Source organism: Sorex fumeus, unplaced genomic scaffold (assembly GCF_029834395.1).
Source record: "Sorex fumeus unplaced genomic scaffold, SorFum_2.1 ptg000128l, whole genome shotgun sequence".
NCBI lineage: Eukaryota > Metazoa > Chordata > Mammalia > Eulipotyphla > Soricidae > Sorex > Sorex fumeus.
In genome coordinates, this window is record NW_026606185.1 from 26,713,228 (window position 1) to 26,737,838 (window position 24,611).

Below are 24,611 nucleotides of genomic sequence, written 5' to 3' on the forward strand. Positions count from 1 at the left end.
ATCACTGTTCCTCCCCTGCATGGTTTACGGAGGCTGAAGCAAGAGGTTCCCAGGCTCATATGGTGGAATTACCCCCTTGCCAGAATCACGCAACTTTTCCCTGGATATCCACCTTTTTTGGTGGCTGGGGATGCCATATTTGGCAGTGTTCGGGGGATCCTATGGGGTGCCAGGGATCAAACCCAGGTCGGCCACATGCAAACCAAACGCCTTCCCCACTGTCTTCCTGGAACTCTACCTTCTTTAGTGCAGCAAATACAGTACACACACCCCTCCCTGCATTGCGGTACCATCCTGCAGCACACGGGGGGGGGGGGGGGGGGGCAGGCAGTGTCTCACACCCTGGGGGGAGTCTTTGAGCTGAGGAGAAACAGCATTTTTGCAAGAACAGTGAAGGCAATAAAAGCATTTTGCTGACACTGCCAGGCCACGACGCCTTGTCACTGGTTTCTCAGCAGTGTGGGGCACCCCAGCTGACAAGTCAGAAAAATCCCGGACAGTTCACAGTGCCGAGCCTGAGTTCCCCAAGCTAGGATATTTTTTTTCTCCTCAAATTGCTTTACTATTTAAATGACATTAGTTCAAAGTCACTTCAAGTTAAAAAATTTTCCTTAGCAACGGGCACCCCTACCCTATCGTTCCTTCTAGAGTTCTTACCTATATAACTGAGTAAGACGGGCAGGAAAATTAGTCCATGAGTGGCTCCAAGCAAGACCATTGCTAAATACATCCTGAAGTAAAATATCTGGAAAATCTGAGATTTGGCAAAAGCTAATACTACAATTCCTCCAAATTTTGTTAGTGTGATTCCACTGAATACCTAAAAGAAGAGAGACGGTTGTTAAAAGCCAACTTTCTCAACTTGCTATAAAATCAAATACTTCTAACAGCATTTTTAATAGTCAAGGGTGAAAGTACTAAGAATGAACTCCTGCTCTCAGAATTACTGATAAGTATGATGCTTTATCTAAAATTTTTTTATTTACTGCATCTGAGCAGGAGAGAGCCAAGAATAAACGCTGTGTATTCTTCAGACATCCTGAGAAAATGCATCTATATCATCAGTTGAAAACGTTAAAACATTTCAAATATAAGTATGTCAAACTTAAAAAAGTGGCATCGTTCCTTTGTACGGTATCCCTCTATAGCAGTAAAGTAAGACCCTAGAGCTGAGGCAAGAGACCTCTAGATTTCAACTAGAAACTGTACTTGAGCTCTTGAGCCTAACAGCCTCCTTAATTTGGAGAGAGACCTTCTATACTATTTTTTGGGAAAAAAAAAAAGTTTTTTTTTTTTTTGGGCTTTTCTTGGGTCACATTCAGCAATGCTCAAGGGTTACTCCTGCTCTGCACTCAGGAATTACTCCTGGTGGTGCTCAGAGAATCATCTGAGATGTTGGGAATTGATCCCAGGTCAGCCACAAGCAAGGCAAGTGCCCTACCCATTGTACTATCGCTGCTGCCCTGTTTTGTTTCCGTATAACTATTGGGCCATTCCCAGTGGTGCTTTGGGCTATTCCAATGGTGCTGAGCACTGAACCTCAGGGCTCCAGCCCTCCGTCAGCTCTCTGATCCCTGAGGCCTTTATTTCACATGGGGAATGGCTTTTGTAAATTGAACTTCTCTGCTCTCCACTTCAGTCCTGTGATGGCCAGCAAACGCCTTCACCAGGTGCCCGTGGGGAATTCCAGGATGGGGTGGCGGGACAGCAGCTCTGCGGGGCCTGTGACGCGGCTGTCCCGGGCTGGCGGGGCTACTTACGGAGCTGCCCATGTGGGAGAGCGCCTCTTCTGCCCGCTCCACACGGCTGCCTCTCGCGCTCACGGTGAATGCTCTGGTGATGTGGCTGCAGAACTCCACGGAGATGCCACAACTCTGAAAGAGAGTGCGCTCTGTCCAGCTGCAGGTGACAGCTGCCACAGACACCCACAGACACCCGAGCACTGCTCCCAGCGGTGGATGTCAACCTGCGCCGGGAGAGTTGGGGACCCCTCTCGGTGGGTACTGACGCCCAATAGGCCAGTACCAGGGGAAGTTGCTGGAACTCTGAAGGTGACACTGCCCCACGACCCCCAACTTGGCCCATGGTAATTCCGGTATGGGCCGCACTATGCTCTGCTTGCATTGGGACCCCCAGTACCAATGCACCCCAGCTTCTCTTTGCTTCTCTTCTAGACGGGAGTACTTCAACTGTCCCCACCTGTGACCCCTTTTTGCCAAGTGTTTAGGTGTTGAAAGCAGGGATACAAACCAAACATGTACTGATAATAAGCCATAAACTCATTTCTAATAAACAATGCTTTTTCTAATACACAGTGGCAAAGCCGTCTTAGCTTGTCTATCTCTGGGGAATGAGCCCAGGCCTCCTGCATGCAAGCACGCGCTCAGCCAGTCAGCCCTGTCCAGGCCAAAACAAATCTTAAGAGTTACCTGCCCCCGTGCGAGGTTGGGACCCGCAGAAAGCTAATTCTAGGCCCTAATCCATTAGAAGTGCTTGTAGCCTTGTGGCAGGCAGAGGCCCAGGTCAGAGAGCCATGCCGGGGACAGCGAGTTTCCTAACTGCAACCCTCATGCTGCCCTGAGACGCCATGGCCGTGCAGCAAATGCCCCGGGTCCACCAGGGGTCCCAGGCTAACCTGGTCCTCGCACCTCCCCTGGGGACTCACCATCACCAGGTTGACCAGGGACACAGCATTGAGGCTGATGCCCCACAGCCACATAACACCAAACATGTTGATGAGGATCATGGCGATGGTGCTGCACATGATGACGGCGGCCCACAGCTCGCAGCCCAGGAGAACCATGGTCACCAAGAAGATGGCACCCAGGGACACGCTGAGGTTAAAGATGGTGTCATCCACGATGGTCAGGTACTGCTCGTAGAAGACATAGAACACACTGCGGGGAGGAGACAGGACCCCGTTAAAGCATGTCCTCACGTCGGGGCACTCCTCCTGGCCCCTACAGCCTTCCTGCTGGGTCTCACCGCTGACACCCACAGGAAGGGCCAGAAATGCTCCACATGGGTATTTTATACAGTGTCTGTCCCCAGGCCCAATCTGGGCCAACGCTACAGGCACTCAGGAAAAATATTCCAGACGTGTTGGGGGGTGGGGGGTGGGAAATAAAACGAAATCTGAATCTATCCTGAGTAATTTCCTCAGGCCAAACAGGGTCAGTGCATGCACGACTCGAGAAGAGAATGTTCTGATCTGCTCTTCTTGTGCTTTTGGTTTTTAACCTCTCTTCCCAAGAATCGGGGCACATCGTGTGAGAACTGACGCCACAGGAAGAACTGTGCTGATGAGCAGGTCGGGGCTCCCTTTAAAGCAGTATCTCAGGGGCTGGAGTGATAGCACAGCAGGTAGGACATTTGTCTTATATGCGGCTGACCCAGGTTTGATTCCCAGCATCCCATATGGTCCCCTGAGCACTGCCAGGAGTAATTCCTGAGTGCATGAGCCAGTAGTAACCCCTGTGCAATGCCGGGTGTGACCCCCCCCCAAAAAAAAAGCAGTATCTCAGAAATGGGGAAAGGGCTCCCACCCCCATCTCCTCATCTTTTCTGAGCTCACTAGCCCTATGCAGTATTGCCACTGTGCGGCCTCTTCTCCCTCACCTTCTAGCAATGAACGCACTGCCACCAGCAGCCAGGGACACCCCTCAATTACCTGCCAGGGATGTCAGCTGGATCCCTTCTGTGACGCCGAGGCCCGGCCTCCCACTCAGGAGACCCAGGAGAGCAGCCCGGCCGCCCCATGCCCTTTCATTTCTGCCCACCTGTACGGGAACACACGGTAATGACTCTCTTCCAGGCCCATGGTCCTGGTGATGTTAGCAGCGATGAGGCGGGCCTTGGTCATGGCATCAATGAAGTCAGCAGAGGTCTGGAGAACTGTGTGGTACGTCATGAAGTAGGTGGCTCCAACGCTGGTGTCGTTGCCAAGGATGTTCACTGCCGAACCATAAGCCGCGTGGCCCCTGGGGGGAAGACCCACGGGTGTCAGAGCAAGGGCGTGTCCTAGGCGGGGAGGTGCAGTCCAGTCCTCCGGGCCGTCTCCCCGGTCCCAGAAGGACCATGTCTTCCAAAAGCATTTAGAATCTGAATCCTCAAGGGTCAGTCAAGGGTCAAACTGTTTAAGCCTCGACTCAGGTGAGACCCAGAGGGAAACCTGAGTTGATCGGGGCTAGGGACGTGGCTCAGGGGTCAAGTGTGGGCCTCACACACAAGACCAATGCTTGACCCCTCACTCTCCCCAGAGCGTGTTTATGTGCATAAAAACCAATGATAAGAAAGGCACCCTGACTGGGAACAACGAGGGCCTCCCACTCTGCCTCCCTCCCACAGTCTCTGGTTGTGGTACGATGATTTCTAGAAGCCGGCTCTGTGGGTCATCTCCCATCTCCTAAGGTGTCAGAGACGGGTGCTGGCAGGCACAGGCTGGAGGTCACTGCCTGCAGGGAGGCCACACTGAGGGTGGTCACAGCAATGGGTGGGCTGTCCAGCAGGGCTGAGAGGCCCGTGAGCTCTGAGACAGGCAGGCTGGGGCTCATAGACAGGTGATGCCCAGACCCACCTGCCCCTCATGCCCAGACCCACCAGGGGCTTCCCGATTCCTTTAAGAGCCAGTGAGGGAGCGCACAGAAAGGGAAGGGCAAGAAGCCCAGGCTCAGACCACTGTGGTTGCCCAGAGGGATCGCAGGGGCGCCCCCTCCCCCGACCGCGGGCACCGAGGCACCTACCCTTTGCCGCACTTGGGGTTGGGGTTGTCGGAAAGGAACATGGGCAGGAACCTCATGAAGTCTCCTCCCTGGGGTCTCTGCTTGCCCTCCTGGGTCAGAGGTCTGCAGCGCAGGCAGGCCGGGTCCACCACTGAGAGACAGGGGGGCGGTGAGAAGTTTTAGCTTTCCTGTGCACGTTTTAGCTTTCAACATTTAGAAATGCTGACGGAGAAACAAGGGGCGTTATTTCCTTGTGAGACATCTATGTCTGGGGGCTGGAGCGATAGCAGAGCAGGTAGGGAGGTTGCCTTGCATGCGGCCAACCCGGGTTTGATCCCTGGCACCCCATATGGTCCCCCGAGCATTGCCAGGAGTAATTTTTTTTTTTTTTTTTTTGCTTTTTGGGTCACACCCAGCAATGCACAGGGGTTACTCCTGGATCATGCACTCAGGAATTACTCCTGGCGATGCTCAGGGGACCATATGGGATGCTGGGAATTGAACCTGGGTCGGCCGCGTGCAAGGCAAAGGCCCTCCCCACTGTGCTATTGCTCCAGCCCCCAGGAATAATTCTTGAGTGCAGAGCCAGGAGTAACCCCTGAGCATCTCTGGGTGTGACCCAAAAACCAAAAAGAAGAAGAAATCTTACACCTGGAAATGGAAAGGATAGTAGCAGGGGGCGGGTGCTTCCCTTGCACGCCACTGACCCGATTCAATCCCTGTGGTCCCATATATCATCCCTTATGGTCCCCCGAGCCCTGCCAGGAGTGATCCCTGACAGCAGAGCTAGGAGTAACCCCCAAGCACAGCTGGGTGTGGCCCCCAAACAGAAACACAAAACGCAAAGAACATAGAAAGGAATCTGACATCCATGTGATTCTCACAGTCAAATAAATATGGGACATTTTCTTTGCCTCAGATAAGCTGCACATACTTTCTTCCCCGAAGCAGGTCTCCTGTTTTATTTTTATGTTTAAATTTTATTTTAAGAGTTTGGGGGGAAATACGTGGTGGTGCTCAGTGCATGTTCCTGGTTCTGTGATCAGGCGTGAGCCTTGACAGTGCTTGCGGGGCCAGATGTGATGACATATGGGTGCCAGAAACAAACCAGGATCAGCTATTAGTATCCCTCCCCTGCTATGGCTGCAGCTCCAGGGTTCCTGTTTTGCTTTTAGCTTTTTAACCTGAGATTCTGTGATTTACAGTTCTGTCAGTACACACATAATTCCAGCACCACACCCATCACCAGAGTACCCACCTCCCTCTGGGTTTCCTGTTTTATTGTTGGTGTTTTGTTTGGGGGCCACATCCAGTGGTTTCCAGGCCTTCCTCTGGCTCTGCACTCAGGACTCTCTCCTGGCAGTGCTTGGAGAACCACATGGGATGCCTGGGATCGAACCCAGGTTGGCCGCATGCAAGTCAAACACCTTACCCGCTGTACTATTGCCCCAGCCCTTGGTTTCTTGTCTTCGCCATTACTTCACCCAGCAGAAGCAGAACTCAGGGTTTCCTTTCTTTATATTAAATCATCCGCTGGTTGCTTATTTATTTGCTGACTAAGCCACCTCCCCAGCTTACCTAGATTCCTTGTATTTAATCAAGGGAATTCTAGGACAACTTCAACATTCTTACAAACCACAGAAAAATACCGATAAATGAAGGACTGCATGATAATAAAAGCGTGTCTACAACAGGCTTAGGTCCAGGACCAGTCAAGAGAGGCAACCGGTGGTGGGGCGAATGAGGACCGGGCCCTGACTCGGCCTGGTTTGGCCTGAGAGAGAGAGAGGCACACGACGAGGGGCTGACCTAGGAGAGGGGCCGTGACAGGGTGATGGATCCGAGCAACGGAACCCAAATGGGCAAAAACCTCCAGGCTGGACTTTTGCGTGTGGACGCGAACTTCCTCTAGAAAAGGGAAAAGACATGCAGGAGAGAATGTGAGTACCTGAGGCGTTGCAGAACTGCTCGGTGTTGTTGTAGACGCGGCAGCAAGACGACTGTGGTTTAATCCAGTCAAAATAATCATCGATCCAGGACGAGGGGGCAAAGCCTATGCGGGTGCTGGAGAAAGGAGGGGGATGCGGTGACTTGTGGCACGGACAGGAAGCCTTCAGGTTCAGCTCTTTTTCTTGAAAGCTTCCCCTTCAGAACTTCTGCTTTGGTTTTAGGGGCCTTCCCAGCGGTGCTGGAAGCCACCAGGGCTGTACCTGGCAGTGCTCAGGGAGCCACGTGGGCGCTGGGGGTGGGGCTTGGGATCTCTCGCATGCCAGGCCAGACCTATGCCTAAGTGAACCCCTCGGCCCCTTTTTCCACATTTCAAACTGCCCCCAGCCAAAGTCAGATCACATTCATAACCGAAAGCCTTCAAAGTAGGACAGTTAATCCTCACAAAGGTTTTACTTGGGTCAAGTTGTACTAGGTAGACTTTTTTTTTTTTTTTACTTTTTGGGTCACACCCGGCAATGCTCAGGAGTTACTCCTGACTCATGCACTCAGGAATTACTCCTGGCAGTGCTCAGGGGACCATATGGGATGCTAGGTATCGAACCCGGGTCAGCTGCTTGCAGGGCAAAAAGTCCTACCCACTGTGCTATAGCTCCAGCTCCAACAGGCAGACTTTCTGTCGCCGCTGGTTTGGGGCCACGCCCAGAGGTACTCAAGACTTACTCCTGGAGCTGTGCTCAGGATTTCTCACTGGGGCTCCAGGGACCATGTGGGGTGCTAGGCATCGAATCCAGGTTGGCAGCATGCAAGGCAAATGCCCTGCTTGATGAACTTGCTCTGGCCCCTCAGCAAACTTTTTGATTGTTTTGGGGTCACACGCAGCAGTGCTTGGGGGACTTGTCCCAGCTCCTGGCAGGGGCTGAGGGATGCTGCACTGTTAACATAAAACCCAGGACTTCCACGAGCCAAGCTCAGGCTCTGGGATAGCCCCCCACCCCTCAGCAGAGATTCTGAAAGCAAATTTTTCAGGTAAGCTTATTTCCAGGGAGACACAGCCGGTGGCCCGAGTCCTCTGAGGGGCGCCTACAGGCTCCGGGTGGGCACTCACTAGTTGTCCATCTGTGCTGCGTTGAATATCTGCTGCACCAGGGAGTCGTTGTCACAGCCCATGCCCCCGCACACCATGTTCTGCCCCTTCAGGGAGGTGTAGTTGTGCCCTTCCTGCACGACGAAGTAGACAGGTGGGCCTGCGTGCAGGTACTGACTGAGCGACTTGAAGTAATCCACCACGTAGGAGTCCTGCAAGAGCCAACCACAGGCTGGACTGCATACACTGGGGTGCGGGGAGGTTCCAGCCCAACTCTGGGATTCTCAGACCAGCGAGTCCCACTCTCCCTGCTACAGCCTCCCCACAGCCCTCTCCCCTTCCCCGCCCCCCCCCCCCCCCCACCCTCGTGCTCCTCTGGCAGGTTCTACCAGGAGCAGAGCTGCACCCATCCAGGGAGAGAGGGCTCTGCATTCTACAGCTGGGTCTCAAACCGCCTTAGCCCACGGGGCAGTGCCTGGTGGCAATTCTCAGCACTTGTGTGTGCAAGGCGGCACCAGATCCACACACATAGACACAGGCACACTCAGAAACACTGACTCACCCCTGGCCACAGACACAGAAGGAGAGAAGAAAGCCACTTACATCTGGCATGGAGAGCGCCTGGTCCAGTCCGATCTCTACTTTGTTCAGGACGGCGACGCTGAAGGACAGAATGCCCACAAACACCGCGATCTGGAACAGAGGGTGCATTGGGCACAGTGAACGCCAAAAGTTCTCTCCAGGGGGCTTAAGAACACAGCACTTCAAAGGCACAGGAATGGGTGCTTGGCTAAACTGAAAACCGGGTTTAAATGATGCACCAAGGAAACAGGGAGTGTGCGGTGACAACTCCACCAAGAGTCAAGGTACCCCAATCCAAACGGCACTTCGGAAGCTGAGTGACTCTGAGGAAGTCATTTAACAACCTTTAATGTTTATTTCTATATCCCCCAAACAGGAAAAATAAAGACTGCTAACATCAAATAGTCTTGTGGACTTAAGGAGAAGAATCTAGGGATAATTCAGATTTGACTTATTTTGGGGTTTGTGCTCAGGCCTTACTCCTGACTTTGTGCTCATGGAGCACTCCTCATGGGGCTCGAGGAACAATATATGGTGCTGGGGATCAAACCGGAGTTGGCTACCTGCAAGATAAATGCCTTAATCCATGAACTGTCTTTCTGACTCTAGGGATGGTTCAGGTTTTAGCACAGAACCCAACAGCTAATACAATACCCAGTGGTATAGTCATTACCAGCAAATGAGGGTTTTTAGGTACTATTGGAAAATGATTTCTGTTCTTCATAGGGAAGTGACATGGTTACATACTTAAAACTTATTATAAGTATATTAGTAAGTACAAATATATTATAACTTATTATAACATAATGCACACTTAATAACTCATAGAGTGTGAGTTATAAGAAGTCCTTGCCTGGGGAAGGCAGCGGCCGGCTACAAGGGGTGTGATGAGGAGGTGGTAGTTCTAAAACCATCTGCGGTGGCTGTCATGGGAGCTGACAGTGGAGTCAGTGACTCAGACACCTGAACTGTGCCCGTGTCAGACTCTTGATTTTGATTGGTGGCCTCAGTCAAGTACGACTCAGGAGGAAGTGGGGCAAAGCATATCTTTATAGCTTCCCATATGCTAAATTATTTCAAAATAAAAACTGGCAGCAGAAAATCCTTACACTGATGCTAAGAACTAGCGAGAGGGGCTGGAGGCAGGGCAGCTTGGCATGTGGCATGTGCCCCCCACCACCACATAACCCCCCACAGGCACTGAGTGCCGTGACCCTAGAGGACCCCAGCACCGCCAGGAGACCCAGCTAGCCCCCCACTGTGCCCTTTCAGACCCAGGCACTCAATTGCTGGCTCCAATGGTCAAGAATCAGTGGTTGGGCCCTTGGGCCTCCTGAGCGCTGCTTGGATGCCCCCCAGAAGGCAACAAAACCACAGTGCGAGGGACCAGAACAAAAGTACACTGGGCAAGGTACTGGCCTTACCTGCAGCTGATCAAACCCAGATTTGATCCCCGGTACCCCCTAGAGCTCCCAAAGCACTGTCAGGAGTGATCCCTGAGCACAGAGCCAGGAGTAAGCCTGGAGCACTGCGGGGGGTGCCCCCGCCCCCACCAAACAGACAACCCACAGGGAAATAAGAACAAAACAATCCCTAGCTAGGAAAGGTCCGTATATTGGGACATGTCCGCCTTCGTGTTTTTGAGCTGCTAGCAGACAGCCTTCAGAGCCCGCTTCCCAGGAGCTGTCCGAGCTCCAAGACCTGCGGCGTGGAGACCCGAGAGCCTGGAAATGAGCAAGGAGACGCGCCTACCACAATGGGCCGCATCCAGTCCTTGAGCAGAAACGGGGCATAGGACTTTCTGAAGAACCGAAACAAGAAGCTCTCCGAGGCCTGCACGCTTGTGCCGTCGTCATCGGCAATGCTGGTGCAGCAGAGGATGTCCAGGCGGCCTTTCTGCGCAGACAGGAAGAGGGACCATGGTCACACCCTCCCGCACACCCTCTGGCGAGATGTTGGGCTCGAACCAAGAAAAACCCCCTGAATCCTGAGGGCCACTCACCTCCTGACGCTTAATGTCTAAGCCCAGGAGACTCACGAAGCAGCTGATCTGCAGGAGGAAGTCGATGAAGACCGCCATGCCGGCGAACAGCGAGAAGGTGTGCACGGCCGGCATCACCGACAGGGCCCCTGCGAGGAGAGGAAGCTGTGTACATGCCACACCCAGAGCGGACCCTGCAGATGGGTGTCACGCCACTCCTGGGTGTTTCCCAAAGTTCTGCTCCTTCGTGGCTCCAACCCCATCCTGCTCAACCCAGACTGTGGGCGAGCCCACGCCACTGCACGGCACTCGACAGGCTCAGCGGTCACATGAACGCATGCATAAACCTGAGGTCCTTTAGAACCGGTCATTTCTTTTCTTTTTTTTATTTTACTGGTCATTTCTTTTGTTCTAGTTTTTCAGGCCACTCCCGGTGATGCTGGGGACTGAGCCCCGGCCTCCTGCAGGCAGGGACTGCATGCTAGGCCCTGGAGTCATCTCCCTGGCTCCTGTGGGTCCCATCTTAGAAGCGGGCATACAGAACTGCAGACCAATGGAACAGGGTTGAATACACTGACATCTCCCCTCAATCATATGATCATCTAATCTTTGATAAAGGTGCAAGTACTGTGAAGTGGAGTAAGGAAAGCCTCTTTAACAAATTGTGCTGGCATCACTGGATGGCTACATGCAAAAAAATGGGCTCAGAACTCTGCCTAACACCGTGTACAAAAGTGAGATCAAAATGGATTAAAGACCTCAACATCAGACCAGAAACCATAAGGTACATTGAAGACAAAGTTGGCAAAACCCTCCATGACATTGAAGCTAATGGTATCTTCAAAGATGCCACGCCACTGTCTGAGCAAGTGAAAACAGAGATAGATAAATGGGACTATCTTAAACTTAGAAGCTTCTGCACCTCCAAAGAAACAGTGACCAAAATACAAAGACAGTCTACAGAATGGGAAAGGATATTCGCCGAATACACATCTGACAAGGGGTTGATATCCAGGATATACAAAATACTGGTTAAACTCCACAAGAAGAAAACATCCAACCCCATCCAAAAATGGGGCAATGAAATGAACAGAAACTTTCTCAAAGAAGAAATCTGAATGGCAAAAAAGCACATGAGAAAATGCTCTACATCATTAATCATCAGGGAGATGCAGATCAAAACCACAATGAGATACCATCTCACACCTCAGAGACTGGCCCACATTCAAAAGAACAAAAGCAACCGATGCTGGCGCGGATGTGGCGAGAAAGGGACACTCCTTCACTGTTGGTGGGAATGTCCACTGGTTCAGCCCTTCTGGAAAACAGTATGGACGATTCTCAAAAAATTAGAAATTGAGCTCCCATTTGACCCAGCAATACCACTCCTGGGAATATATCCCAGAGAGGCAAAAATGTATAGTCGAAGTGACATCTGCACTTGTTTGTTCATTGCAGCACTCTTTACAATAGCCAGAAACTGGAAGAAACCTGAATGCCCACGAACAGATGACTGGTTAAAGAAATTTTGGTACATCTATACAATGGAGTACTATGTAGCTCTTAGAAAAGATGAAGTCATGAAATTTACATACAAGTGGTACAACATGGAAAGTATCATGCTAAGCGAAATGAGTCAGAAAGAGAGGGATAGACATAGAAAGATTGCATTCATCTGGGGGATATAAAGTAACAAAATATGAGATTAATACCCAAGAATAGCTGAGATCAGCACCAGGAGGATTACTCCATAGCTTAGTGGCCAGTCGGGCATTCTAGAGGAAAGGGCAGCTCAGACAGAGAAGGGAACACCAAATAAAGGGTGTTTGGAGGATCCTCCCAGGAGGGGAGATGTATGTCGAAAGTGGACTATGGGCTGAACATGTTTGCCACTCAATGCCTCTTTTGCAGACCACAACACCCAAAAGGAGAGAGAGAACACAGGGGATTGCCCTGCCACAGAGGCAGGGGGGGATGGGGGGATGGGGGTGGGGGGGATATTATCCATGGTGGTGGAAAATGGGCACTGGTGGAGGGATGGGTATCTGATCATTGTATAATCAAACCCAAGCACAAAAAATTGTAAATATACAACTGTACCTCATGGTGTTTCACTAATAAAAAAAATTAAAAAAAAAAAAAGAAGCGGGCATACTTTACTTGGAGAGGGGCAGAAACTTCACATGCCACCGTCCCCAGAGCTCCCCTCTCCCCGCTGAGGGACTGCCAGTGAAAACACAAGGCTGTCTCAAATGCCGAGAGCTGGGCCTGTGGTCAGCAGTACCAGTTTGCCCACATTATGCCAGCCTATTTGGGGATTTAAAAAAAACAAATATGATTAAAAAATAGTAAGGACCAAGGACAGACACTTAACAATGAGATTCACGGCGTTATATGAGGAAAAACTGGACCTGGCAGCACAGGGCGGGCACCTCTGAAGATGGACCTTCCCACTCCTCTGGTCACAGTCCCCCACCCACACTGCCCATCCCCCAAGTGACCCGTCCTCAAGGTACAGCTGCAGTTGCCACTATCATCATCCTGTTTGGAGGGGAAGGAGGCAAGTGCGATCCTGCACCTGCATCTGTGGAGGAGCCCTAGGGACACGGGGCTTCCATGGCACAACCTGGCGACTGTGTGCGCTGAGAACCTGCGCCCTTGGCTACGACAGGGGCCATCTGTGGGCACCTGCATCGGGATAACCTCTGCAGGTGGTGTGGGGAGCAGTGTCCTGCCACTCAGGAAAGGGACACCTGGTGCCCAGCTTCGGTGTTGGGGCAGGACCGCTGCCCAGTAAGGTGCGAGGAGAATGACGTGGACACAGCCAGGGAGTGAGTGACCGGAGCTCTGTTAGTCAGACTGACTCTGTAGGACACTGGTTTATTTATTTACTTATTTTTGTGTGTGGTTTTTGGGCTACACCTGGAAATGCTCAGGGGTAACGTTATTCCTGGCTCTGCACTCAGGAGTCATTTCTGGTGGTGCTCAGGGAAGGAACCATTTGGGGTGCTGGGGATCAAACCTGGCTGCATGCAAGGCAAATACCTCACCCACTGTATGATCCCTCCAGGCCCTGCAGGACACTCTTTTAATATCTCCACACAGGAGCCAAAGCCAGGCCCAGGAGTCCTAGTGACCTAGAGCCTAGCTTCCTCACTGTCCTGAGAGACTGAGGAGGAAGACTTTTGTCACAGGACACTGAGAAGCATATCCCAACACCCTGGCCTGATTCCCAGTCTCAACAAACTGCGAGACCCACAGAACCCATAGAATCAATTACCTAAGAAAAAGGCGACCGTCTCTGAGAAGGAAGACAGGAACATGCTGGGGGCCACCTCTCCCAGGACCCTGCCCAGCTGCTGGTCCAGACTTTCTCCTTGAAGGCGTTCGTCTCTCTTGAAAAAAAAAAACAGCAATATTTAAAAACTCTCAATACCAATATCATTATTCTGTTTCTCTGCTACCTAGTGTTAAGTCAATAGTAAAGAAAAATTATTTGTAGCTTCCAGTTATTGTATATAAACTTGGTAGGGGACCCAAACCCTCCTGATTCAGATTATTTCTGAATTCCGGAGCGTAACACACACAAGGTGAGAAGTTCAAGGAAAGACTGAACCCTATTATCAGGAAAACACAGAACATGCGAGCTGCAGGTAGCTGGACATGAAACGATCCTTTCCGTCACTGAGTCCCCACAAAGTTAAGGATGAGGGTCTGAGATTCTTGTGAGAACCGAGTGTTCTCTACATCAGATAACCTTGTGGTGGCACCACTGATAAATCTTTCAATTTTTACACTATGATAAGAATTATTTTAACAACTGGGCTTAAAAATATTTTTCACAAATATATTAGTCCTTTACTTTTTTGCATACATGTTGCACATATTCAAAAATGAACTTCTCACTTTCTCTCTCTCCTCCCAGCCAGAAAGAGGTCTGAACCATGCCCAGGACTGGGTCAGTGGCACCAAAAATAGCAGAGGAGGAAACCTCGCCCTCCCACTCCCCGCCACCACGGAGCTCTGTGGAGCTTGGCCAGCTCCAAGCTCTGAATGATGAAAATGTACCTGGTAGGTCTGGACCAGAATGAAGATGTTGTCCACCCCAACGGCCAGTACCAGAAACGGGATCACTTCGATCACAATGAGGGTGAGGGGGATCCCCAGGAAACTGAAGATGCCCAGAGAGCAGGCGACGGAGCTCAGGACAATGAGGATGCCCGCGATGCCCAGGGAGATCTTAGAATCCACCTTAGAGAGAGAAGAGACGCAAACCATACTTTAAGGTGTTCTCAATCCTACCTATCACTAGAAGGGACTCATTTTGACATTGTTAAACGGGCAAGGCCAATCCAGAGTTAGAAGTATAATTCCCAGTTTGAGAAAAGACATAAAAAAAAAAAAAAGCCTACATATTCCCAAGCAATGAATCTCATGCTGAGAACAGCGCAGAGTCTTCTGCCCCCGCGCCTGGCTGTCCTCGCCGGGGCCCCTTGGAGGGAAGCGGGTTGAGTTTTCCTCCCCACCCCAACCAGGGCTCCCGCAGCTGAAGACCTCCAGAACCAGCCACCACCATGCTGAGACTACTCTCCGCACACATGAAGGTACCGGCAGAGGAACAAAGGCATGTGGGTCCCAGGACTGAGATCTCCAAGCCTACTCGGATCGGGGCTGAGCATCCTCCACCCAGATCCTCCAAATTCCAGTAGGCGGGGGTCACACCCACCACCTGGCCCCCTGGCGCCGTGTAATCCCATCAACGGCCAAGACTCAGAGACTACAAAACCCAGCTCCCGGAAGCGCGTGGCCATCTTATTATGACATTTTATTATCTTATTCCTACTTTGGACAAACTTGCAGGCTACCGAATGTAACCTGCCCACATGGCAGAGTCTGGCAAACTCCCTGTGGCGTACCCAATATGCCAAAGACCAGTAACAATGATGGGTCTCATTCTCCTAACTCTGAAAGAGCCTTGAATATGGCGGTTTTAAAAAAATCTCAGGGCTAGGACGAAGGAGACGTTACTGGGGCCTGCTCGAGGCAATCGACGAATAACAGGATGGTCGTGATCGTGAATCTCACGAGTTCACACTCTCTGTGGCAAGATATACTAGTTAGAAAAGACCAGGATACGAGGCTGGAGCAATAGTACAGCAGGTAGGGCATTTGCCTTGCACACAGCTGACCCGGGTTTGATCCCCAGCATCCATATGGTCAGCTCCCCAGGCACCACTAGGCGTGATTCCTCAATGCACAGCCAGGAGTAACCCCTGAGCATTGCTGGGTGTGACTCAAAAGAGGAAGAAAAAAAAAAAAAGAAAGACCAGGATAATGTAAGATAAAAATTAGATAACCTTTTAGTCGGGAAAGAACCAAAACTTCAGAAAAAAAATACATACAATTAAAATAGACATTTACTTGAAGGACTCGCTCAGGATGGGAGATGTGTGCTGAAAGTAGACTATGGACCAAACATGATGGCCACTTAGTACCCATACTGCGAACCATAACATCCAAAAGGAGACAGAGAGTAAAAGGAGTAAAAAGGAATGCCCTGTCACAGAGGCGGGGGTGGGGTGGGGGGTGGAGGTGGTGGGAGGGATACTGGGAACATTGTTGGTGGAGAATGGGCACTGGTGGAGGAATGGGTACTCAATCATTGTATGACTGAAATGTAATCACGAAAGTTTGTAAATTAGTAACTATCTCACAGTGACTCATTAAAAAAAATAAAATAAAAATAAAATAGACAAACACTGTCCTCCCGTTGTTCATTGAATTGCTCGAGCGGGCCCAGTAACGTCTCCATTTTGAGACTTGTTGTTACTGTGTTTGGCATATTGAATACATCATGGATAGCTTGCCAGGCTTTGTCGTGCAGGTGAGATACTCTCGGTAGATTGCCGGGCTCTCCGAGAGGGGTGGAGGAATCGAACCCGGGTTGGCCAGGCTGGCTGCGCGCAAGGCAAACGCAAAAATAATTAAAAAAAAATAAAACAGACATTTAAGTCAGCTTGGACATACTGGAAAAAGATTAAAAGGCGGCAAAAACACCAGCAGATGCTCACCAGCAGCCGCCTGCAGCTCTTGATGTGGCCCAGTGCTATGGAGATGTACAAAAACATGATGGCGTAGCTGATCACCACGGTGTAGACGTCGCTTTGGCTCTCGCGATTGAGCTCATCTTCAATGCTCCGTTCAGCAGTGAAAGAAATGGTCAGGTTCGGATGCTTGTAGTTTCTCACAAAATTAATGAACCTGAAGAGCAGACAGGCAAGATTTTGTGTTTTGAGTTGACACCGTTGACAAACAAGCCATGAGGTTCCCCTCACCTTCTGTGACTCCTATAATTCCTAAATGAAGCCTACATGTCAGATTCATCTATAGACTCAAATGTGATCCCTAAGAGAGCCCAAGATGATGTCTCTGTCGAAAGAGGATTCTGTGGGACTGCAGGTAACAGGCAAAACCTTCCTTTGCAAGAGAAGCCAAGCAGGAGAATTCACACTTCCTGATATCAGAATTAGTTACGATGAAATAACGGAAAATCGAGACTGTGTGGACCCTGCACATATACATGAAAAGAATAAAGAAATCTTTCTATCCAGAAATGTTTCTGCAGTCACCTAATTTTTAACGAGGGTGGCAAAACTATCAAATGGGAGTCTTTTCAACAAACTGTCTGGGACAAGTGAATAGTTGCTTGTGAAAACAAACAAAAAGAATTTGGGTCCATATTTCACATCATATAAAATATGAACGCAGAGGGTCCATATGCATTGTGCAGTCCTGATGGCTCTGCAGGTTAGGGACCCTGGCACCAAAACCAAGTGTGTGGGCACCACTTCCAGAGGGGTGACCCTTTGCAAGTCACATAGCTGCAACGTGCGGTACCCCTGTGAACATCATGACTATGTATGCAAGCGTTGAAACCTGCTCTCTGAGCCCTAGCTATTACAGCAGCAGCAGTGGGGGAACTTTAGGGGAGATGCCCAAGGGCTGCAGCACAAGCCGTGCAGGCGGGATCTCCAGGCCTAATCCCTGGCACTGCATGGTCTCCCTGAGCACCACTGGGAGTGAGCCCTGGGCACAGAGCTGAGAGTCATCCTAGTACACCAAAAACCAAAACCAAACCCCCCCCCCCAAAAAAAAAATTAGCTCAAGGTGACGGAGCAACAGTGCAGCAAACAGTGTGTTTGTCCTGTATGCGGCCAACCTGGGCTCAATCCCTGGCACCACCTAGGATCCTCCAGCCCATCACCGCGGGGTGTGGCTCCAAAACAAAAACAGGAACAATAAAAAATTAACTCAGTGGATCAAAGACATATATAAAAGCAAAAACTAAATTTTTTCAAACTACCATATAAGTAGAAGAGCTCTGTTACTGGATTAGGCAATTTCTCAACTATAATATAAAAATATGTATCAAAAAAGAATATCAATAAATTATTTTTAACCAACTTTGAATTTTTTATGTTTAAAGGATACATCGAAAAAGAAGGGGAAAACACCAAAACTCCACAACATACAAAAAACTCAAAATGGAAGAAATAAAAACACTGGCAAATGTCTTTTTTTTTGGGGGGGGGGGTGCGTGTGGGGGGCGTGTCACACCCAGCAGTGCTCAGGGCTTACTCCTGATTCTACATGCAGGAATCACTCCTGGCAGGCTCAAGGGACCATATGACAGAGATCGGAACCAGGTTGTCTGCATGCAAGGCAAGCTCTCTAACCACCGTACTATCACAGCCCTGTCATATTTTTTAAATTATTGAATTACATGAATATGAACATTAAGAATGTAAGTAATTCAATAATAAAAATACAAATAATGGATAAAAATGGGCAACTGACATGAAAAGGCGCTGCTCCAAAGACATTATACAGATGACCAAAAAGGTGAAAAAGATACGTAAAATGTTATCAAGGAAATGCAAATCAAAACTAAAATAACACTTTATACTCTCGCTAGAATGAAAGGATAACAAGTGAGGGTGAAGATGTGGAGAATTTTAAAGCCCTCTGACATTGCTGGAAGGAATGTAAAATGGGGCAGCAACTGGAAAAAAAAAGCCTGGCAGTTCCTCAAACAGCTTACCACCTTGACTCGGCAAATCTATCCCAGGTGTGTGCCCACAAGAAGTGAAAACACACGTTCACACAAACATCTGCATATGAAAGTTTAGAGTTGGGTTATTGAGAATAAACCAAACACAGAAACAACCCTAATGTGCATCAACCAATAAGCAAACATAATGTGGCATAACTGAAAACAGGAAGTATTAGTAAGCTTCTAGGGAAAAAAAGTGCTAATACACTCTTACTCAGGAACTCTGAAGGATTCGCCCCGTGAGAGAGGCCAGACACCAAGGCCGCAGATGAAGATGAAGCCTTTCCTGAAGCAGCCCAGAAGAGGAAGCAAAAGGCAGAGAGGGTGGGACTGTGTGGGGGTGTGGGAGGAAGGCCAAGAGCCAGGTGGGGAGACAGCTAAAGGACACGGGCTGCTTCTGAGGGAAAGAAAATGTTTTAATACGGGCCGGGGCGATAACACAGTGGGTAGGGTGTTTGCCTTACAAGCGGACAACATGGCCGACCCCAGTTCGATTCCGCCACCCCTCTCGGAGAGCCCGGCAAGCTACCGAGAGTATCTCGCCCGCATGGCAGAGCCTGGCAAGCTCCCCATGACATATTCGATATGCACAGTAAGAACAAAGTAACAACAAACACAGTAACAACAAAGTCTCCAATGGAGATGTTACTGGGACCACTTGAGCAAATCCATGAACAAAGGGAGGACACAGGACAGGACACAGGACTGGCCGGGGCGAAGGTTGCACATCTGTGAATAGTCTCAAAGCTCCTGAACTGTCCATTTCAAATGGGTGAACGGATTCAGAGTCTATCCTAAAAAAGGAGCATGAAAGAGACCCCCGGTCTCTTGGGTTCTCTCCTCTCTTTAGCTACAGCGACTCACTCTAGAATAGCCATTTCCCAGGGGATTTGCTGCTTCTTTTCCAGAGGCGCGAGATGAGCCAGGCATCTACCCAAACATGCTGACCCCGGTGGGTGTCGTTTGCTTCAGTCCAGAGAGCTCTTGTGAAAAGCCCTATTGTGCCAGGAATCCCTGGGGGAATCCCTGGGGGAAGGGGCCCGCAGGCAGCTCAGGCTGCGCCCATAGCTCACAGTGTGCTGCTCGAGTCCGGGAGCCAGCACCTCTGCTGGACCCAAGTGCTCTCTTCGTTGCTCCCTTCTCTTTTTGTTTTCGGTCACACCTGCTGATGCTCAGGGGTTACTCCTGACTCTGTACTAAGGAAATACTCCTGGTGCTGCTGTGGGACCTTCGTGGGTGCCAGGGAACAAACCCGGGTCGGTTGCATGTAAAGCAAGCTCCTGTTGCAGTTCTATGGCTCCAGCCCCCCTTTCTTCTTTTCATGAACACTTCCCTTCACTACTTAGGACAGGGAACATAATCTAGATACAAACATAGGCAGCCAAAGACGTAACTCCTGTTTTCTAAAAGATCTGGAGAATATTCATAGCTGGGACCCCTCCTCTAACACTTTTGATGACAGACAGGAAGACGGTGGTCCTGGCTGGTTTCCATGTCTTGATACTTGACCTATCTTTAGAGGCTATATAAGTTTTGCCGAAATAACCCCTTACATTCAGCCTGCTCCCCAAGTTTGCTGTTAAAAAATGCTCAAAAAAAAAACACATGTTCTTATATACATTTTTATATTTTCATGCAGGCATATCTGTTCAAGTAATGCCCATAGATTAAAATTATTTATGGTTTTTCTTCTTTTTCCCTCTAGACCACTAACTTCAGGTAGGAAAACTAACACAATTTAGATGTGGTGCTTGTCAGTTCTGAAGGTTTATGCGCTGTCTGCCGGCACCTAACTTCCTAGGAAGTATGGCAGGTGGTTCTGAGCCCATGAATGACTCACTCTCTTTCCCAGGCCTCAGTTCTCCGGAGCTTCTCTGTATCATTATAGTAATTATTGACAGGAAAGGTCATCACAAGGGCTGTAGCATTATTGTAGTTTTGATCTAAAAAACAAATCAGACATGAAAAATAAAATTACAAGCGTGTGAAAGTTAGGCAGGAGGAAATTACAAATACAGAAGGTGCCTGATTTCTCACAGGGGACAATTATCCTGGGCTCTGAGAACAAGAGAGGCCATTGAAACTGTGCCCATGCAGTCGGGTGCCTGAATAAAAAGCATTCTCCACGAAGACAGGCAGAGTTTTCATTCAGAGAGAAAGGCCAGTCGCCTTTACCAAGAGCAGTTGCAGGGTAAGTGTCAGTGAACATCTCTCCCCTTCCTCGGCCTCTGTTCTATTCTTAGCTCTCCCCATCCTGTGACCAGGTATGTGGACACATCCAAGCACACAACAGCAGATGAAGTCCCCTACTCTCATTAGATGAAGAATAACACACTTTGCCGCACTGTGTTTTTAGATGCAGATATGGAGATGGATCCATTTATGCACAAACTTCCTACTTTTTTCCTCCCATATATTTTCCGGTACAAATGAACCAATCTCTAGGTGGCTATTTTTGCAACCTTTTAATTATAAGCAAAATTACTACAAAATATCAACCTGCCATTTTTTTTTTAAATTTCTGGGTCACACCCGGCGGTGCACAGGGGTTACTCCTGGCTCATGCACTCAGAAATTACTCCTGGCAGTGCTCAGGGGACCATATGGGATACTGGGAATGAAACCTGGGTCAGCCGTGTGCAAGGCAAACACCCTACCCACTGTGCTATTGCTCCAACCCCCAACCTGCCATTTTTATTTATTTATTTATTTATTTTTTAATGTAGGAGTACTGCTATTTATTCAGCCACTGATTAGCTGATTGAATTGAACCTGCCATTTTTAATGTGAAAAATACACATGTGCAGAATTCCTTATAGCATAATCACTGAAGAAGCACATTTCTAATTTTGATGTGTTCTTCTGAACTGCCCTCCTAGGAGAACTATGCTATTTTCATTCCTTCGCTCAATCAAGTATTTCTTGAGGTTGAGTTTTGTGCCAGCCATTATTCCGGTATTATGGATGCATGGATGGCCATAAGAGAAGACCTCCTGTCTTTTGCAGCTTACGTTTTTGTGACTCAGTAATACTACATTAGTAGCTGGAGTCTCCATGTTTTCACCCGTGCTGTGTGGTTTCATTAAACCCTTAGAGCTTCACTAATCTGCTTAATAGAAAGATTGAGGTGAGATGCATTTCACTAATTAGGGTTAAGAATAACCATTTCCCCAACATGAGTAAGTCACAGAAACTCAGTCAACTGTGACATGACTTCAGTCTCCTTTGGGGTGTTTGTCCTTTTCCCCCCCAAGGCTCTTTACACATTAAAGAAATGCTGTCTTTTGTGTGCTAGCTTTTCCCCCCTCAGCTACTGAATGTCCCTTCAATTTGCTGAATACACCCCTGCAAAAAGTGAAATTCACTATTGTTTTCTTTTGTTGCTTTTGGGTTTTGCTTAGAAAGGTCTTCTCTACTTAAAATTCAGCTTTTCCAACATCCTCTTGCACTTTCTTCTAGTTCTTTGATAGCTCCACTTCTTTAATTTCATCTTTATACTCATCTGGAATTTAGGCTGAAGAATAAGGTTAGCAGCCAATTTTGATGGCTGTGTTACCTTACTAGTTACATCACCCTTCCCCCACAAATTACACATGGCATTTTATGGCAGGAGGCAGGGAATAATTTAAACACAGATCACAACTGACTTCCCCTTTCCCTGAGGAGGGACATCCATTTGGCCTCTTCACTGGGGTGGAGAAAAACCTGTTGAACTGCCCCTAACTAGGCTTCCTGTGGATCCTGATTCAAGCCATATTAATTAGGACTCATGCCACAATGCTGGATGCCACTCATGCCACCCAGTCCTTAGGGTGGGGATAACTCCACTCTGCCTCAGTGTTCCTATGTGCAAAGCAAAACTGCTTTAAGAGGGAATATACTAATGCTAAGGAGAATGTGGGATTCTCTGGAGAGAGAGAGGGGAGGGTGGCGAGAGGGAATTCATTGTAGTCCAGAAGGGCAGAGGCCAGCCCAAGGTGGAAGCGGCTCAGGGCTGGGACCCAGGTGAGCCCAGAGGGGCGTGAAGGTGACTGAGTTCTGACTCTTTGGCTCCCGGAGAAGAAAGCCACCTATTTGGTTTCTTTCCTCCCCTAGCTCACAGACACTCTCTTCTCCATGACAGACTCTGAGGACCCCGCGCTAGTGGGGGTTCTGCAAAGGGCTCCAAGGCTTTCTCCATGCCCTGAAACTGAACGGTGCAAGTGGATGACCCAACGGCAGGTGCTTTTCTGTGGCCAAGTCGTTAGCGGTCCACAGTTTCCCAGAGCATGACCAGAAAAGGCCGACACCGCCCACTTCCTCAGAAACTCAGAATCAAACCCAGCAACACCGGACATGGTGTTTGGGCGCCAGGGCACCACACCACTCATGAACTTTTTGCTATGACCCCGCACGCGGCTGCTAACAACAGAAGTGAGATTGAAGCACCAACAGCCCGTGCAAACCCCTCCACTCACCATCGTAGCCTCCCAGGACAAGCCAGGGGAACACCGGCCCGCCGAACGTCCCCAGACAAGGATCGTGGAGCACACTCGTGTCGTTCAGAGAGGCAGGAGCCCTGCCAAGTTCAGAAAACACCCGGTCAGAAGACGCCTCCTCGGACAGCAGCAGGCACGAAGCTCTGTTTGAAGCACAACGTGGGCGCCCTCGGGTTCCCCCGGGCGAACCATTGTCCGGCCCTCGGCTGGGGAGCTCAGAGGCGGGACGTGCAGGAGAATGTGTCCGACCTGCACAGAACCAGGCTCCTGAGCGAGGCAGAAGGTGCCTGGGATGAGGGAAATGAGGGTGCTCCGGGCAAAGGCCTGGGGAGAGCAAGTGGAAAGAGGCGAGGGAGGAGAGCAGGAGGAGGGTTTGGAGGTTTGCAGAATGAGCAGCCTGTTTCCAGAGCTCCAAGGGCAGCTGGGGGAGTGGAGAAGAGAAGGGTCCAGGGCTCTGCTAAGTCGTTTGGATGTGCATCCTTGCAGACACTAGGGACAGGGACAAAGAAGGTGCGAAGTGGGGATGAAAGGGAAGTGAGGAGGGCCCGGCCAGGGACAGCCAGGAGCATGGTGCAGAGAGACACACAACCGACGGGGGCAGGAGACAGCCTTTCGGGAGAGACATTAGCTACAGCTCTGCCGGCACTCACGGAGAGGGCTGAGGGGTCGGGTCCGCATAAGCAGAACCTCACAAGGTTCCCCTGTACACGAGCCTCTGCTGCCGAGGAAGAATGCAGGGACAGCGCCTGAGGGCTGAGAGAGAGGCAGACAGCACGGGTACGGGACCCAGTGGGCATGTGCTGACTGCAGCTCCACCGCTCAGATATGAAGGGGAGAGGCCAGGAAAGACTGAGGGGTGGCGGGGGGTGGGGGGTGCAACCGCCTGCACATGAGAACTGATGGCCGCGGGCCGCCCCTGTCTGAACCAAGAGCCCTGGCTCTCCTAGAATAAAGCTTGAGTCTCTGGCATCTCCCTCAACACCATCACTGGATCGACTTACTGTGTAAAACAAAAAAAAGTAAATCACTTTTCCCTTAAAGAGAAAAATTATAGGGCCTGGAGCAATAGTACAGCAGGTAGGGCGTTTGCTGAGTTTGATTCCCAGCATCCCACCTGGTCCCCCGAGCACCACCAGGAATAATTCCTGAGTGCAGAGCCAGTAGTAACCCCTGTGCACCGCCGGGTGTGACCGCCCCCCTCAAAAAAAAGAAAAATTATAGAGTTTAAATCTTTTTTTATCTTATACTGTTTTGGGCCCCAGCCTGCAGTGCTCCAGGGCTTACTCCTGGCTCTGTGCTCAGGGATCACTCCTGGCGGGGCTTGGGAGACCACATGTGGATGCCCGATTCACATCCACGGCAGCCTCATGCAAGGCAGGTGGCTTTACCATCTGGACTGTCCCCCCCAGCCCGTATTTCTAAGTATCTGATAGATTCCAAACTGGTCTGTATGGCGTGGTGCCCCTGCTGCCTGGACAATACATATTTGGGGGATCTGTGCCTGTCTACTTTTTACATTTGTAAAGTGCCCATAAAGTGCCTAAAATAAACACAGCCTGACCTAAGGGATAGCTCAGCAACTAAAACAGGCAGAACTGAGGGTCACGAATCCAGATGGGCAGATCCTGGCCTCCTGAGACGTGGCCAACTAGGCCGCATGCCCAGAGGTGGCTGCTCATTGGGGAAGAAATGGCCACAGTCC

The 24,611-nt window shown here is 49.9% G+C and overlaps 1 protein-coding gene across 2 annotated transcripts in view; it reads right to left on the minus strand.

Moving 5' to 3' along the window:
* NPC1 (NPC intracellular cholesterol transporter 1) overlaps positions 1-24,611 on the minus strand; it is a 52,990-nt gene that overhangs the window by 825 nt on the left and 27,554 nt on the right. For both annotated transcript variants that reach the window (XM_056137934.1, XM_056137933.1), the window contains exons 10-24: positions 22,889-22,989; positions 20,272-20,374; positions 16,390-16,579; positions 14,387-14,569; positions 13,599-13,713; positions 10,340-10,467; positions 10,090-10,233; positions 8,359-8,448; positions 7,777-7,967; positions 6,670-6,785; positions 4,743-4,872; positions 3,780-3,980; positions 2,666-2,897; positions 1,761-1,874; positions 658-820 (exon numbers count right to left, since the gene is read on the minus strand). In XM_056137934.1, the coding sequence (XP_055993909.1) occupies positions 658-820; positions 1,761-1,874; positions 2,666-2,897; positions 3,780-3,980; positions 4,743-4,872; positions 6,670-6,785; positions 7,777-7,967; positions 8,359-8,448; positions 10,090-10,233; positions 10,340-10,467; positions 13,599-13,713; positions 14,387-14,569; positions 16,390-16,579; positions 20,272-20,374; positions 22,889-22,989 (2,201 nt within the window). The remainder of the gene's footprint in view (positions 1-657; positions 821-1,760; positions 1,875-2,665; positions 2,898-3,779; positions 3,981-4,742; positions 4,873-6,669; positions 6,786-7,776; positions 7,968-8,358; positions 8,449-10,089; positions 10,234-10,339; positions 10,468-13,598; positions 13,714-14,386; positions 14,570-16,389; positions 16,580-20,271; positions 20,375-22,888; positions 22,990-24,611) is intronic.